We start from the raw sequence: 16,092 nt of genomic DNA, 5'->3' as shown, positions 1-16,092 counted from the left end.
ACCTTCACAAGGACCATAGACCCCAATGAAAATCCAAGAAAAATTGTCATCCAAAGTCTTGAAAAGGCAGACACTGAGAAAGTATTGATGGAATGGTTTAAAAATTCCACAGCCAAGCCATTACACATGATGAGAACCCTTCCAGCTGAACTAGTGGCTTTTAATGCAATCCATCTATAGCTTTTTAAACCCTATAAACTATTCACCAACCAGTTGTTCAGAGATTCAATCTTGGTTTCCTGCAAACAAATAATGTCCCTCTCTAATCATTAAGAAACGACTTTATAACTGCTCCTTTAGTTTTGTAATTTAATCCCCTCACATTCCAATTTCCAAGAGACCTTTTGCCTCGACATAAGTCAGTGACAGACCCACTGCTACTAGCAACTCCCATATCTGAAACTCGTTCCTCTTTGTCATACTTCACATAAGATTTTAGCCTCTTCAGGTCCCTACCTATGCCCTTCTTATGGATGCTGCCTTGTTGCTTTTTCTCATGGGTTTTACCATCCTCTTTTCTTTTCTTTTCTTTATTCAATGTCCTTGCAGAAACACAAATCTCTATCTTTGAATCCTTTAGAAGAAATACCAACTGCCTTACTCACCAAATGCATTTTGCAAAGAACTCAATCGGAGACCTGGAGATTGAAGCTAGGTCCGCCAAAGTCTATTTTAATAAGATCATTCAAGGAGAGGTGGAAGATAGTTTTTCGCAAGCAAGGTAACTGCTTCCTCAACTACGATGATTGCCAACCGGGGGAGTCCCAGGCTTAGAGGCCTTCCCCCTAGGGTGATTTCTGCTAGTGCAATAGGCACAAACAAGGAATAGACTTGCTAAGGAGGAGAAGGGCCAAAGTGAAATGGAGAGGCCGCACCTTTGGTTGGTTCAATGCAAGAAGAGGGGGGAAAAAAAGCTTGGGAGGAGGCTGAGGAGGGGAGGCCCAGCTAGAAGGAAGCTCAAAAGAGGAGAGAATTGGGGCTAAGAGGGCCTATCGCAAGAAGATACTGATATCACTTATATTAGTGAACTGCTTGGGTCGAGGAGGAAGAGGCCCGAGAGGTTCAAAAAATGAAATATGATGAATCACACTCGTATTGGAGCATGTGCCTATACTCGCTGACTCCAATGGCTGCAACTTCAAGATTGCGATGTTCAAATAACCGCCGCAATGAGGACAGGCATGAGAAGAGGCCTTTGGAGGTACTAGATGAGGGAGGGGAGGACGAGGAAGTTCAACTAAAGGCCTAGAGCAAAAGGCGGGGCAAAGAGATTCTGCTACCTAACATGGAGATGGCTCCAGAGATTTTACTCCAATCTTTCAAATCAAAGCCTTCAAGGAGGCAACAATTCACCAACCACCAACATTCTTCTCAGTTAGGGCAAGAAACTTGTCGATCATGTTCTCGAGCTACTCAATAAGGAGGGATTTTTCCTTTGATCTAACGCAATTCCTCCACGAGGGTTGAGGACTCTTCTCCCTCTAGCAAGCCTAGAAATCATCAAGTGCCAAGGGGATCCACTCTATTTCACCCTTGTCCGAAAAGATGGAGGTTCTTCTACCCTTATTATTCTCTGTGATTCGAAGGAGATCGATGGACTCCCCTTCAATCATGCTGTTGAAGGATTTTATTTCAATGAGGATGGTGAATCTCCTGTCCTTGCACATCTTTGAAACCTAGGATTTTCTTTTTTTGAAGATGTTGGAGCTTTTAGTAACTAAAAGATAAATGTAGCAGATTCATGTATGTTTTATGGATATTAGAGCACTCTAAGAATCCTTGTGGTGAAAATGTACACCTAGGACTATGATCATCTCTTATTGCAAAAAAGGGAAGCAGTGACACATCTGTGTAGCTCTTCTCCCAATACAAGAAGCATGAAGAAGATACACCAGGGCTGTTTTTCTCAAACACAATAGAATCAGCTTTGACATATGTTTTTGGCTACTTGTGTTTTTCAGTCACTGCAAGTAATGTCCTCTAGTTCTTATTCTGCTCTGCAATTCGCAGCAGCAACAATGTATTTTTCTTTTCTTGTTAAGGCTTGATGTACATTGTTTACCCACAACATAGCCGTTTAATTTTTTTGGTAAATTGCTCAACATGGTATAAGGTATTAGAGCCATGTTACCAGGAGGTCTAGAATTCTATTCTTGTTGCCCGCATTTATCATTTGTTCGTGAAAAAATTTTGCTGTTCCCCATGGTGGGGGCTGTTCATTGTTTGTTTACCTTTCCATATGCAATCAGGCTACATGTGCAAGGGATTGTTTAGGTTTGATATATATTGTTCGCACATAACCTAACAACTTAAACATTTGGGTGAAGTGGTTGCTTAACCATTCTTTTTCTCAGCCACGTACAGCAGCGTCCACTCCTCTTCAGTTGCAGCATGACTTCCTCTTCTTCCCTTTTTTGTATGAAATCAATGAAGGACCAATTGGCTATCTAGCGATGATGATCAAGGAAAATGGTTTTAGGGTAGGATTTGAGTAGCATAGGTGTCTGCAAGTGTGATGAAACAATAGGCTAGGGCTGCGGCAGCTGTGACTAGAATGATCGGATTTTGGGTTGTGGCTGGTGAGATAGTAGAAAGATGGTCATTCAATGGTTAGTGTGGATGACAGAGATGAAGCAGAAATGGTGAATCATAGTTAGTCTTTGATACTAGTTGACGTGGGAGCAACTGGCAAAAGAGAAAACAACAGGAAAACAAAAGGGAAAAGAGAGAGAGAGGGAGGGAGAGAGAAATTAAGGAATTAAACAGGATATAAGAGAAAATTAAAGGCAAAAGGTAAAAACTCAATTCAGGTTTTCAATTCTCAATTATGCAAGCTGTGCCAAAAACGGAGCCTTTATATAGGCGTCTCTCCTAGAAACTAAATAAGTAAACAAAATTAGGAAAGAATTCTTTAGAAATCTCAATGAGAAAGAGGTCGAGTATATGACTTTGTTGCTGCTGCAAATGTTGGATTCTTTTGTTCCTCGAATGAGTGGTGATTATTTGGATTGGGGATTCTTCTAGTTCATTTTCCACAAAATCATTTTTTGCCCAATTGTTGAAATGGCCAAATCCTTCTTTTTTGCCCTTGAACCACTTTATTCAGAAGGCCAAGATTCCTTGTAAGATCAGGGCTTTTATGTGGACTCTTATTCATAACTAATGATTTGCTGCAAATGAGGAGACCTACAATGCCATAATTCCAAATATTTGTGTCATCTGTTTGGAAGCCAGCAAGACTAGCGATCATATGTTTCTACATTGTAGGGTGACTAGGCAGCTTTGGGCTTTTCTTTTCTCCGTATGTATTGGTTTATGGAGATGTGCAGTTTTTGGCATTTTTTGGACATGATGGATTGAAAGGAATGCAAGGATCTTCAATGGGGAAAAAATAAGTGCTTTTCCTTTGGATAGTTACTTTCAGGGCTCATTATTTGGGTTTCTTTCAAGGAATGTTGTTATCGGATCTTTGAAGGGATTGGAAAGGAGATTTGATGTAACTGTTTCTTTTGATTCTTTTCTTATCTTTGTATTATTTCCGTGTTATAGGGATTTCTTATCCTCCTTTCCATGTAACTCTCTCTCCTATACGTCAATGAATTTTCTTTTTCTATCAAAAACAATTTAGGAAAGAATATCGAATCCCTAAAAAACTGAAAAATTACAGAATAAAATCCAACAAACAAAATCTTATATTAAGGTCAAACCTATGGTAAACAAAAAAATCCTATTGTGTGATCCACATCAGCCCGGGGCATATAGTGTGGTTGTCCGACACACACTCAATAGTCAATATGAAGACAACAAGTTTTACCAAGCCACCAAAAGCTAAAGTAATAGTGAGAGTGACACTCAAATCCCTTATAGTGCACAGCAGCCCAAGCACCACAATCCAGGCCTCTGCCATGCAGACAAATTGTTGGCCACAGCTAGGCCAACAACCCCTCCACCTTAGCCCTAGCACAATGAAATTAAACCCATGACATTGGCTCCAAAACTGCTTCTATGATCAAGTGCCTGCCACTGCATCAAAAGCTACAGCTGAAATGCTACTTAAATCTCTTCAAATAGTACAAGGGTGTGACTGCCAGAGTTTGACCCAGACTTGACCCACACCCCAAGCATCTGCCATGTGTGCAGATTGCTTGGCGCACCTTGACCAACAGTTGCAAATTTTAATCTTAGTGGGCAATTCCACTGGTGAACCTTAAAAATAATATTTCAACATCCACTGTGGCAATCGAATCTCGACTCCATATAATCTCATCATGTGTCATTCCAAAATAGGATAAGAATGAACACATTTTGAATGGAGAACTTGTTGCAATTTCATGTTAGTGACACTCCTCCTGTCTCGAGAGTAAGACTCTGTCAAGGCAAATCTATTCAGTGAAATCCTCTTTTCTCCTCAACTTTTTACTTCCTTTTTTAAAACCTTATTTTGTCCTATTGTAGTAGTGCCCTATTACAATTTTCTGTTTTGGTTGATGAAACACTTTCGGAGCTTTTTGTTTTCAAGCAAACACCAAATATCCTCACTATTTTTAACACCTCCATTATATAAAATGCATTAACCATTTTAATGAGCTATACATCCTCCACAGTCCTTAATAACAAATGCAATTTCCTACTCAAATTCTCTCTCCCTCTTTCCCTTTCTGTTTCTCTATTAGAGAGAGAGTCTTTGCACATGTGCTCATTTTGCTAAGAGTTTAAATGTTCTTATAACAGCCAAAAGAGAAGAACAGAGCATCAAATGTCAATGATTAAGTCATGTTTAGGAGAAGGCCATAATAATTAAGAACTTCAACTCACTAGACGCAAATTTAGCACAAAACCAGCGATCCTTGAAAACTTTGCAACACATCAAATTGACTGTTTGCTCATCCATACAGCCCTTAACAATATATTCGTTAAAAGATGCCAAATGAAAATCAAAGCCTGCTGATGTAAATGAATTCATTCCTTTGTTTTTTTCGTTTTTAGTTACAAATTATTTATAAACATATTATAATCATTACACTTTCATAAACAGTACAATGAAGGTGACTGGGCAACAAAATATGCACAAAGAGTTTTTGCTTTTCCCCCAACCTCTCTCCCAAATCCACATAAAGGGGGAGTCAAAAAACTCTTACCGGTGGAAAGAGCATATCTGCTGTTGGAGTTTCATATTCTTCAGTCCCTTCATAAGGCAAATTCAGATCATGTACAGGTGTTGGAACACCTGTACCCCCAGAGGAAGAGTTTCTCTCATTTGGACCTTGTATAATTCCACATTGCATCATTTTTAGCTCCCATAGCTGGCATATAAGATTTGCATGTTAGGTAAACATTAGAATAAGCACTTCTAAACAGAATAAAAATCCTCACTCCAAAGCTAAAACATAGTACAATCAAACTATATGAATCATATCATCATTATTATAGGCCCTTTCTTCCCATTTAGATTAGCACAAAAATTCCAGCACAAGATTCCGATCTTTCAAAAAGATCCATTGTTACTTAGATTAGATTTCAAATGACAGATGCAATGCAGTGTATTGGGCATCATGACATATATTTAAGCCCATTTTTGTAATGGCAGCAGCCTTGCTGCATCCTAGCTGATTAAGGTTCACATGATTTAGTTAAGAGCTTAAGATATGGAGGAGGCAAAGGGAGAGGCAGAAAGAAAGCAAGAGAGACAAGAAGTGTTGCAGCCAGTAGGTTATTGATGACAATTGCTAGTCAACATTGAAGAAAATGATGGAGCTTTGATTTGCTGCATGTAGACTCGGAGGAACAGCTGGGACAAACATGAGGACTGTGAAGAACTTGGACTTTATGTCAGTGATATGGGTTGAGGTTTCAATGTGGGGTTGCTTTGGGATTGTGGGATTTGAGCTGCACAAGTTCCTTTTTTGTCCCACCTTTTCACTTTTTCTTGGTGGGACAGCATGGTTGAAAAGATTTCAGCTTCTGCTCAAAGAACCTTATTAAAGAACACCAACAGTCATTAGAATCAGAGCCTGCTCTTATACCAGTATGCAGGACCAGTGCCCAACACAAAATAGTTATATATTTCAACTCTGAATAAAACTAGTGTATGGAAGGCCATAGGCTTACTTGCCTGGGAATAACAAAAATAATTTTAGCAACCTAAGTCAATTTAAATATTAATTTACTAAACAAAAATATCCTAGAATCTTAAAGATATGATCCCCAAAAATATTCTAAATAATAAAACAAAAAATAAAATTATTCCTCATATGGTGTTGTGTCAATCTCCCCTAGTTGGGGAAAAAATTGACCTCGAGTTAAAGAAACAACCACACTAGCTAATATTACCTTCTTTGTCTTCATTCCCAGAATATTCAAGTGCAATCACAAACCGCAATCTAATCATCAGTTGAGTTCTCTTCTGTCTTAAGCTCGTCCTCCTTACAGCCAGCAATTTGCACTATGCCAATACAAGTCTTATTACAGAAATTCAATAAGAATGTCTTTCTTGTTGTCCACAATTATGACAGTCAAGCAGAAAGTGCTCAAACATCTTTGAACCAAGCAATTTGGTGAGAGTAGGAGGAAGCTCAAGTAGAATTACTATTTTCTTACAATTATTCATCAAATATTTGTTCTTTTTCTCAACTGTCCTAGTACTTGATTCGCAGAGTTAAAATTGTAGGATTGAATGCAACGCATAATCGATAAGGAAGTCCCCCAATGTACCTAAGCTCCTCTTCATCAAAAGAATATCAATGTACATATCAAGTGAGCTGAGGCAATGAATACACATATCACTCTCTCATAATTGATCAAGATGAATTTTTGTTCCAACATATGCCTCATAAGACCCCAATTAGATATTGGAGCAGTTGGTATTTTGTAAAAACAGTATTTCAAAATTCGTTACTACTTCTCTCCTCTAACGGCTGTTTAAATAATTTATTTAATTTTATTTAATAGTTATAAAAACAGTCATTACCATTTATGTGAATGCTTTGAGACTCTTGTTATTAAATGTTTTCGGGACCATTTTTGTTAACCGTTTTATGACTGTTAACTGTTTTTTTAATAGTTTTTTGGGTGTTATTGGATTTGAACCTATGACTTCTGCCATATGAAAACAATACTCTATCTGCTGAGTAGGTCAATTATCATCACAAACAAAGAGAAACAAATGGGATCCATCTCATGGATGGATTATAGATGTAATATTACTTATAAGCAATACCAATCAAATAGATCAAAGAGCTATGATATTGGATCATGGAACAGTCATCTTGACAAGAAATTATCTACTTGATAAAATGCATATCACAAGTGCAAGGGCTATAGCTCAGTTAGGTAGAGCCCCTCGTTTACACATGCATCAATGTTATTCAGCAGACCCCGTCCATCATACAATCAAAAGAATTTATCCTATTGAGAAATCAATGTTTTACTCCACAACACCCAAATTCTTCTATCTAAAAAATTCTTTTATTGTTGATTCGATCATGATCTCTTTCATGTGGTCGTCATTGAAATATATCTATCTGGGTTAACAGCCATGTTGTTCTGGTCTCCTGTTTGGTGAGTGCATGCAAATCGGAAGGGCTGTTGTATCTTGGGGGTAGATCCTAACTAGTCTTCTACATTGTCTTGGAGAGGCAAATCTTCCCCAAGGACAGTGCTAAACACACCTAAACCAATAAGTTTTCTTAATTTTATTTATCGCATTCTAGTTTCATATTCATTTTTCCAACAATCTTAGGGAAGAATATTAATATATTTTTTATTCATTTTTGCAAATTATTTAATGAATTTTATTTTATTTTTTTGGATTTAGTGTATGATTGAATTTGGTAGTGTTAAATGAATTGGGTGTATGTTGAGTTTAACATTTATAAGATAAAAATAGCATAAATCTGTATACCTTAATTGCATCATTACCCTATATGGAAAAACCAGAAGATATTTGAATATTTTCTTTTGACAAATTGGAGTATAACATTAAAATAGCATAACATTGTACAATTTGTCACATTTCCACTAAATTTTAGAAAAAAATATTTGTTTTTAACATCACTAGTAAAACAATCTTGTTTTGTTGTGACTTGGGATTGAATTGATTTACAAGTTGTAGTAGTTTAATTTGTTGACTACGTGGTTGTTATTTTGATTTACAAACCGTAGCTGGTGTTATCATTTTCATTTGATCCTAATGTTAGTTGATCCAGTTTCTACTTATTGATAATTTAGACACAAAAATTGGGAGGAAAATATTGTCAATATTTATTTAATTGCTTAACAGCTAGAAAGTAAGGTAAATATGAGCAAGAGAACTAGGGCCAGTTAGGTCAATAATTTTTTTTGATGGGGTTTTCAATTCAATATGCATTAATTCTTGGTTTAAAAATTCATGGGATTTGAAAGCTTGGTGTGTATAACTTTCTTAGATTATTATAATTATTCGTTTGAGACTGTTGTACATTTTTGTAATTGCAATATTGTAGGTGATCAATGCATATTTGAGCACACAAAAGGTTACTATGATAACTGTTGAAATGTGGAAAAGAAAACTGAATATCCCGGCAACTTATAAAAAAGATTACATTCCCTTTAAATAGATAATAATTCTCATTCAATTCCTAGGGATATTTACAACCTACTGAAAATAGAATATCCTATTTAAAATGGAAAGCAGTAAAATAGGAAAGATTATCTACAGAATCGGGTAACATGCTAACCAAGTCCCCTAAGATCGGGGAACCAAAAATAGCTAACAAATCAACTGATTTGTTACCTGTGAATCTCCTAAAGATCAGCCTCTAATAAAGGCTGACAAGAAATCTAATAATTCTACACTCCCCCTCAAGTTGGGCTGTAAATATTGATTAGGCCTAGTTTGGAACTCAAATCATCAAAATTCTTTCTTGGCAGAGCCTTGGTAAGGCTATCAGCTGTTTGGAGACATGTAGGCACATACAACATCTTGATTATTCCTTCTTCTATTTTTTCTTGTATGAAATGTCGATCAATCTCCACGTGTTTTGCTCTATCATGATGCACTGGGTTCTTTGCAATGCTAATAACTGACTGATTGTCACAGAACATCTTCATGGGTTCTTCACCTAAAATCTTTAATTCCTTTAGAAGCCTTCTTAGCCATATTCCTTCACAGATGTCGTGTGCCACTGCCCTGAATTCAGCTTCTACACTACATCTTGACACAACTGATTGCTTCTTACTTCGCCATGTAACTAGGTTTCCCCACACATATGTACAGTACTTAGAAGTTGACCTTCGATCATGTATTGATCCTGCCCAATCTGCATCACTGAATACTTAAATATCTCTTGTTTGATTCTTCTCAAAAAATAATCCTTCACCCAGTGTTAGCTTCAAATATCATAGGATTTTATATGTTCTTCATTGGGATTGTTCATGAATTGACTCACCATACTGGCAGAGAAGCCAATATCAAGTCGGATGTGAGACAAATATATAAGTTTTCCAACTAGTCTTTGATATCTGCCTTTATCCATGGGTGCACTGACTTCCTTGGCTCCTAGTTTGGTTGTTGAATCCATGGGAGTATCCACTGCCAAAGATAAGAGGACATACACTGTATTTAACTTGGCTACAGGGGCAAATGTCTCTTCGTAGTCGATTCCATATTATTGAGTGAATCCCTTTGCTACCAGCTGAGTTTTGAATCGGTTAACACTTCCATCTTCATTGTATTTCACAATGAATATCCATTTGCAACCTACTGGATGTTTTCCAGTTGGTAATTATGTGATCTCCCATGTTCCATTCTTTTCTAGTGCACTGATTTCTTCCCAGACAGCAGACTTCCATTCAGGTGTACCTAGAGCCTCTTGTATGTTATTAGGAACCTGGATTTTGTCGAGGTTGGCAACAAAAGATCTAAAATTCGATGATAACCCCTGATATGACACAAAAATGTATATTGGGTGTTTTTTGCATGATCTCACACCTTTTCTCACAGCAATAGGACAATCACTATCATTATTAGTTAACTCACTATGGGAAGTCTCAGGATTAGAGTTACCTGGTGGATTTTCACTTGATCTAGGGCTCGGATCAGACTCTTGGATTTGCTCAAGGGATGCTTGTTGTTCTATCTCCTTTTGGTTCCTTCTCCTCCGTGAATAGGTAATCAACTCATCATTTTTTGTTGGTTGAATAGTGTCCAGATGTTGATGTTTCACAAAGATTCTAAGAAGGGATGTGAAGGAGAAATGGAGTCGGTAGTTAAAATATATTCAGAAATTTGTGATAGGTGAGAAGGGCCATAATCAAAAAAAAGGTGACATAACTCTTCAATATCCCAAAGCTGGAATTCCTGCGTAATCTCCCCCCGAATTTCAGATTTGGGGTGATATGGTTGTTGCTCAAAAAAGGTGACATCCATGGAGTGAACAACAAGCATCCCTTGAGCAAATCCAAAATTCTGATCCGAGCCCTGGATCAAGTGAAAATCCACCAGGTAACTCTAATCCCGAGACTTCCCATAATGAGTTAACTAATGATGAGAGTGATTGTCCTATTGTTGTGAGAAAAGGTGTGAGATCATGCACAAAACACCCAATATACACTTTTGTGTCATATCAGGGGTTGTCATCAAATTTTAGATCTTTTGTTGCCAACCTCAACAAAATCCAAGTTCCTAATAACATACAAGAGGCTCTAGGTACACCTGAATGGAAGTCTGTTGTCTGGGAAGAAATCAGTGCACTAGAAAAGAATGGAACATGGGAGATCACAGAATTACCAACTGGAAAACGAATATTCACTGTGAAATACAACGAAGATGGAAGTGTTAACCGATTCAAAACTCAGTTGGTAGCAAAGGGATTCACTCAATCATATGGAATCGACTACGAAGAGACATTTGCCCCTGTAGCCAAGTTAAATACAATGCAGGACCTCTTATCTTTGGCGGCAAATTTAGACTGGCCTTCACCAACTAGATGTCTAGAATGCCTTCCTCAATGGAGACCTAGCTGAAGAAGTCTACATGGAAATTCTTCCTGGATTCAAGACACAAGCTACACACAACAAAGTCTGCAAACTCAGAAGATCTTTACATGGGCTCAAGCAATCCCCAAGATCCTGGTTCGAGAGATTCACAAAGTTAATCAGGAGGTATGGCTATTCTCAATGTCAATCAGATCATACACTATTTGTTAAATACTCTCCAGAAGGAAAATTTTCTATCCTCATTGTATATGTGGACGACATCATTCTAACGGGAGATTATAAGGAGGAAATGAGTAGTCTCAAAAGTATTCTAGACAAAGAATTCAAAATCAAGGACCTTAGGAATCTCAAATACTTCCTAGGCGTGGAAGTGGCTCGGTCAAGGAAGGGTTTCTTTGTCTCCCAAAGGAAATATGTTCCAGATCTTTTGAAAGAGACTGGGATGCTCGAATGCAAGCCAGTAGATACTCCTATGAATTCAACAACCAAACTAGGAGCCAAGGAAGACAGTGCACTAGTGAAGAAAGGCAGATATCAAAGACTAGTTGGAAAACTTATACATTTGTCTCACACCCAACCTGATATTGGCTTTTCTGTTAGTGTGGTGAGTCAATTCATGAACAATCCCAATGAAGAACATATAGAGGCAATTTATAGAATCCTACGATATTTGAAGCTAACACCAGGTAAAGGATTATTTTTTTAGAAGAATCAAAGAAGAGATATTGAAGTATTCAGTGATGCAGATTGGGCAGAATCAATACATGATCGAAGGTCAACTTCTAACTATTGCACATATGTGTGGGGAAACCTAGTTACATGGCGAAGTAAGAAGCAATCAATTGTGTCAAGAAACAGTGCAGAAGCTGAATTCAGGGCAATGGCACACGGCATCTGTGAAGGAATATGGCTAAGAAGGCTTCTAAAGGAATTAAAGATTTCAGGTGAGGAACCTATGAAGATGTTCTGTGACAATCAGTCAGTCATCAGCATTGCAAAGAACCTAGTGCATCATGATAGAACAAAACACGTCGAGATTGATCGACATTTCATAAAAGAAAAAATAGAGGAAGGAATAATCAAAATGTGCCTACATGTCTCCAAACAGCAGATATCCTTACCATGGCTCTACCAAGAAAGAATTTTGATGATCTGAGTTCAAAACTGGGCCTAATCAATATTTACAGTCCAACTTCAGGGGGAGTGTAGAATTATTAGATATCTTGTCAGCCTTTATTAGAGGTTTATCTTTAAGAGATTTACAGCTAAAAAATCAACTAATTTGTTAGCTATTTTTGGTTCTACAATCCTAGGGGATTTGGGTAGCATGTTACCCGATTCTATGGATAGTCTTCCCTATTTTATTGCTTTCCATTTTAAATAGGATATTCTATTTTCAGTAGGCTGTAAATATCCCTAGTAATTAGATAAGAATTATCATCTATTTAAAGGGAATGTAATCTTTTTCATAAGTTAGTGGAATATTCAGTTTTCTTTTCCACATTTCAACATAGGATAAGCAAATCATGCTATTTCTTTCTCCCGATTGGTGAGTGCACGCCAATCAGAAGGGTCATTGTATCCTAGGGTAGACACCAATGAGCCTTCTACACCCTATTTGAAGGGCAAAATCTTCCCTAAAGACAATGCTACACACGCCTCAACTGATAAGTTTTCTCAATTTTATTTATCGAATCCTATTTTCAAATTCATTTTCCCAACAAGAGCTTCCGTCCAAAGCCAGTGTTGATGAACTAGACAATGCAACCAAGTGCATGTGAAGTCCTAGATACAAATAACAGCCATGCCAGCCTTTTCATCCTACATTACATTTTGACAGGGAAACATATTTTTATTTAGTTGAAAGATCTCCTGTGAACTTGAACAAAGTGACCTTGACTCCATAATCCAACTTGCCAGAAACTTGCTCCGGAGTAGGAACATTATTTTTACTATGAATTGTGTTTGGCTACAAGAAGGAACATCAGCGTCCACAAGTCCCTTTTTGTTTCCATGATAAATTAAACAGTATTCAAGAAAGTGGAAATCTTGGAGTCAAGGGCATCAAACCTTTTACCAAATTTAGAGACAATTTGATTTTGAAGAAGTGGCAACTTGAGAATTGGCAGAAGCTACCTGAGATATTAATTCATGGATCTACTGTCCGCTCATTCTTTCCACTCATACATATGAGCTAACCAGTTCAATTTGATTCTTTTTGCTCTTTTCTTTACGTGAGGCCTTAGGCAACTAGTTTTATTCTTCTTGCACTCCACACAAGCATTTCTATCAAATAGTGAAGTTTGCAAGTTCTTGACGCTAAATGACAATAGCAGCAATGTCATATCCCTCTTTCCTCATGCAAATTTTGTTCTTGGGTAATGGTTTTGAATTCATTTTCAAGATATCTGGACACGTAATAATGCATTTTCCACATCTTTCCTCATGGAAATTGCTTGATTTTAGGGCATAATGATGTTTTTTCCTCTTTTTTTATTTCTAATGGTTATACGTCTTCTTGGGATCTCCACTTTCATAGAGCTCTAAATGATAGAACGGTGGAAGAGTTTTCTTCTTTGTTATTGTTGTTGGAAAATTGTCGTCCTTCCTTTAGGGCACATTCTTGGTCCTTGGATTCTTCGGGGGTTTATTCTTGCATGTTCTTAGATTCTTCAGGGGTTTATTCTTGCATATTCTTAGATCTTCGGGGGTTTATTATTGCAAATATTTCTTTGATCTTTCAACTAGCCTTAATATCTCCTTTCCGCCCCATAAAAATATTTGGAAGGCCAAAGCTCCTTAAAATATCAAGGGTTTTATCTGGTTGTTTGTTTTTAATTGAGTTAACACCAACTTGCAGAGGAGGATACCTTCATGGACACTTTCTTTTTATGTGCGTTAATTATGTTTTGATATTTTAGAAACAGCTGCTCTAATGTTTTTGCACGGTGCCTTCGCTTGGAAGAATTGGAATAAGATTTTGGGTCTATTAGGAGAGAATTGGATTTGTTCAGGATAAGTGGAGAATTTATTGGTCATTTCATTTTCTGGTTTTGGTAGAAGCAGAGTTGCAGATGTGTCATGGAGATGTGCAATTTTTGCAGCCCTGTGGGGGGTGCAGCTGGAGTAAAATGCAAGAATATTTATGAGGAAATTTTTTAATTTCTCTTTCTGGTATGAAATAAGATCCATTTTTTAGCCTTGCATTGGTGTGCTGCTGCTGGTTGCTTTAAAGGAGCAAGATTCTTATCGGCTAGCTTTGTTAATTTAATTATTGTTTTATCTTATTATTTCTTTTTCTTATTGTTTTTTCTTTTTTGTTTAGGACGATTTCTTACTCTCCTTTGTGCACATTCTTCCCAATCTAATGAATTCATCTTCTTTTTTCCTCTTATTCTTTCTTCCATCTCTAACTGTACAGCAGGGTACTTTGATCTCCCCCAAATCTGATTTATATGAATTGATTTGATACCCCATTTTTCAATTTTTTTTCCAATCTTCCCAAAATCAGTTCTCAAATCTAATTTTCCAGGTAATTTAAGAGTCATTTAGGGACACCCTTCCTCTTGGTTAGCCTGTGCAGCATCCTTGGTAGGAATCTGTGTGTTTTCATGGTGATTTACAGGTGTGAAGTCAGTTATGCTCTGTTTCTACTATACTGCTGTGTGTTAGGGTGTGACAATGTAATGGGGAAAAGGGGGAGTGAGATACTGCTATAATTGTATTCTTCAGGGATTTAGAATGAATATATGAATATCTGTGTTATCGCTTGTATGGTGATTCTCTTGTAGATGAATAATACAAGTAGTTCTTTTCATTGTGGTGTTCAGTTGCCTTGGATTATGATATCTCTGATTGTTATAGTCTTATTCGGTGTATAAGAATATATTGCTCATGTGAAATCCTATTGTTCCTTGTTTTCCTTGAGTATTGAGACTCACCTGGTGCTCGTGCTTACAGGCTTGAACGTGTGAGAGTTGGCTGACTTGTTGAGGGAGAGCTCTCAACGAGTGCCACACGGCCCTTACTTGAGTCCCATTTTGGGGGTCCATGACAGTTGGTATCAGAGCACAGTGTGTGCGAGCACCTTGCGTGGGATTATGAGAAATAAGTCAGGAAGAGTGAAGCGCATTGAGGCGCTTGAGACAAAACTTGCAACCCTGGAGACAACGTGCGGTGACCTCCAAGGGTTGGTGGCAACATTGATAAAAGAGAAAGGCGTGTCAACAGAACTTGAGGCCGCCGAAGAAAACCCTAGAGAAAATCTCGATGGGGTATCAAAAGTCGTAGAGAGACTTGAGGAACTTGAAAAATTCATTCCAAGTGTGAAATCCCTGGAGAAACGGCCAAGAGAGCTTGAGGCCTTCCAGAAGAGTATCGAGCAGTTGGAAGCCTTTGAGAGCAGGCTACAACATATTGAGGGCATATTGCCATCTCTTTCGTCAGCCAATAGAGCTTGAGGCCTCCTTACGGGAGCTAACGGATAATCTTGATTTTCTTACAGAAGATGTTAAAGTGTCCATTACTGCTTTGAAGGAAGATTTGAAGGAGATGGGCAATGTCCAAAGTGCGGTGGTCCAAGTCCAGAGGGATTTACAAGAGATCACTGCGAAAGTGAATACAGTGGCACAGTTAGCCCGATGGCCAGTTGCACATCCAAATGAGAGTTCTCGATGGAAGGTACCAGAACCTAAAAGTTTTGGGGGTACACGAGATGCAAAGGAGTTAGACAATTTCTTCTTTGATATGGAACACTACTTCACGTGCTCCCGAGTGGATTTAGAAATGGACCGGGTCAATATGGCAACGGTATACCTGGTTGGGGATGCAAAATTGTGGTGGAGAACTAAATGGAATGATATTCAGCACAACAGACGTGTCATTAACACATGGGAGGGGTTGAAACAGGCGTTGAAGGCCCAATTCTATCCAAAAAATGTGGAGTATATAGCAAAGTGCAAAATAATGGAATTGCAACAGACGGGCTCATTAAGGAGTTATGTAAGGGAATACCAAGCCTTGATGTTGGACATTGTAGACATGACTGAATCGGATAAACTGATTCATTTTCTTCGGGGTTTGAAGACATGGCCAAGAAATGAAATACGTCGGCAAGGT

The 16,092-nt window shown here is 37.8% G+C and overlaps 1 protein-coding gene across 21 annotated transcripts in view; it reads right to left on the bottom strand.

Moving 5' to 3' along the window:
• Positions 1-16,092, bottom strand: part of LOC131150724 (uncharacterized) — a 72,357-nt gene that overhangs the window by 39,815 nt on the left and 16,450 nt on the right. For 14 of the 21 annotated variants that reach the window (XM_058101619.1, XM_058101625.1, XM_058101614.1 and 11 more), the window contains exon 2: positions 5,139-5,303. The exons of the other annotated variants lie outside the window; for them this stretch is intronic. In XM_058101619.1, coding sequence (XP_057957602.1) covers positions 5,139-5,303 — 165 coding nt within the window. The remainder of the gene's footprint in view (positions 1-5,138; positions 5,304-16,092) is intronic. 21 annotated transcript variants of the gene reach the window in all.

The sequence above is a fragment of the Malania oleifera genome, chromosome 3 (genome assembly GCF_029873635.1).
Source record: "Malania oleifera isolate guangnan ecotype guangnan chromosome 3, ASM2987363v1, whole genome shotgun sequence".
Taxonomy (NCBI): domain Eukaryota; kingdom Viridiplantae; phylum Streptophyta; class Magnoliopsida; order Santalales; family Ximeniaceae; genus Malania; species Malania oleifera.
Note: the sequence above shows the minus strand (reverse complement) of the source record. Positions and strands in the feature narration are given on the sequence as shown.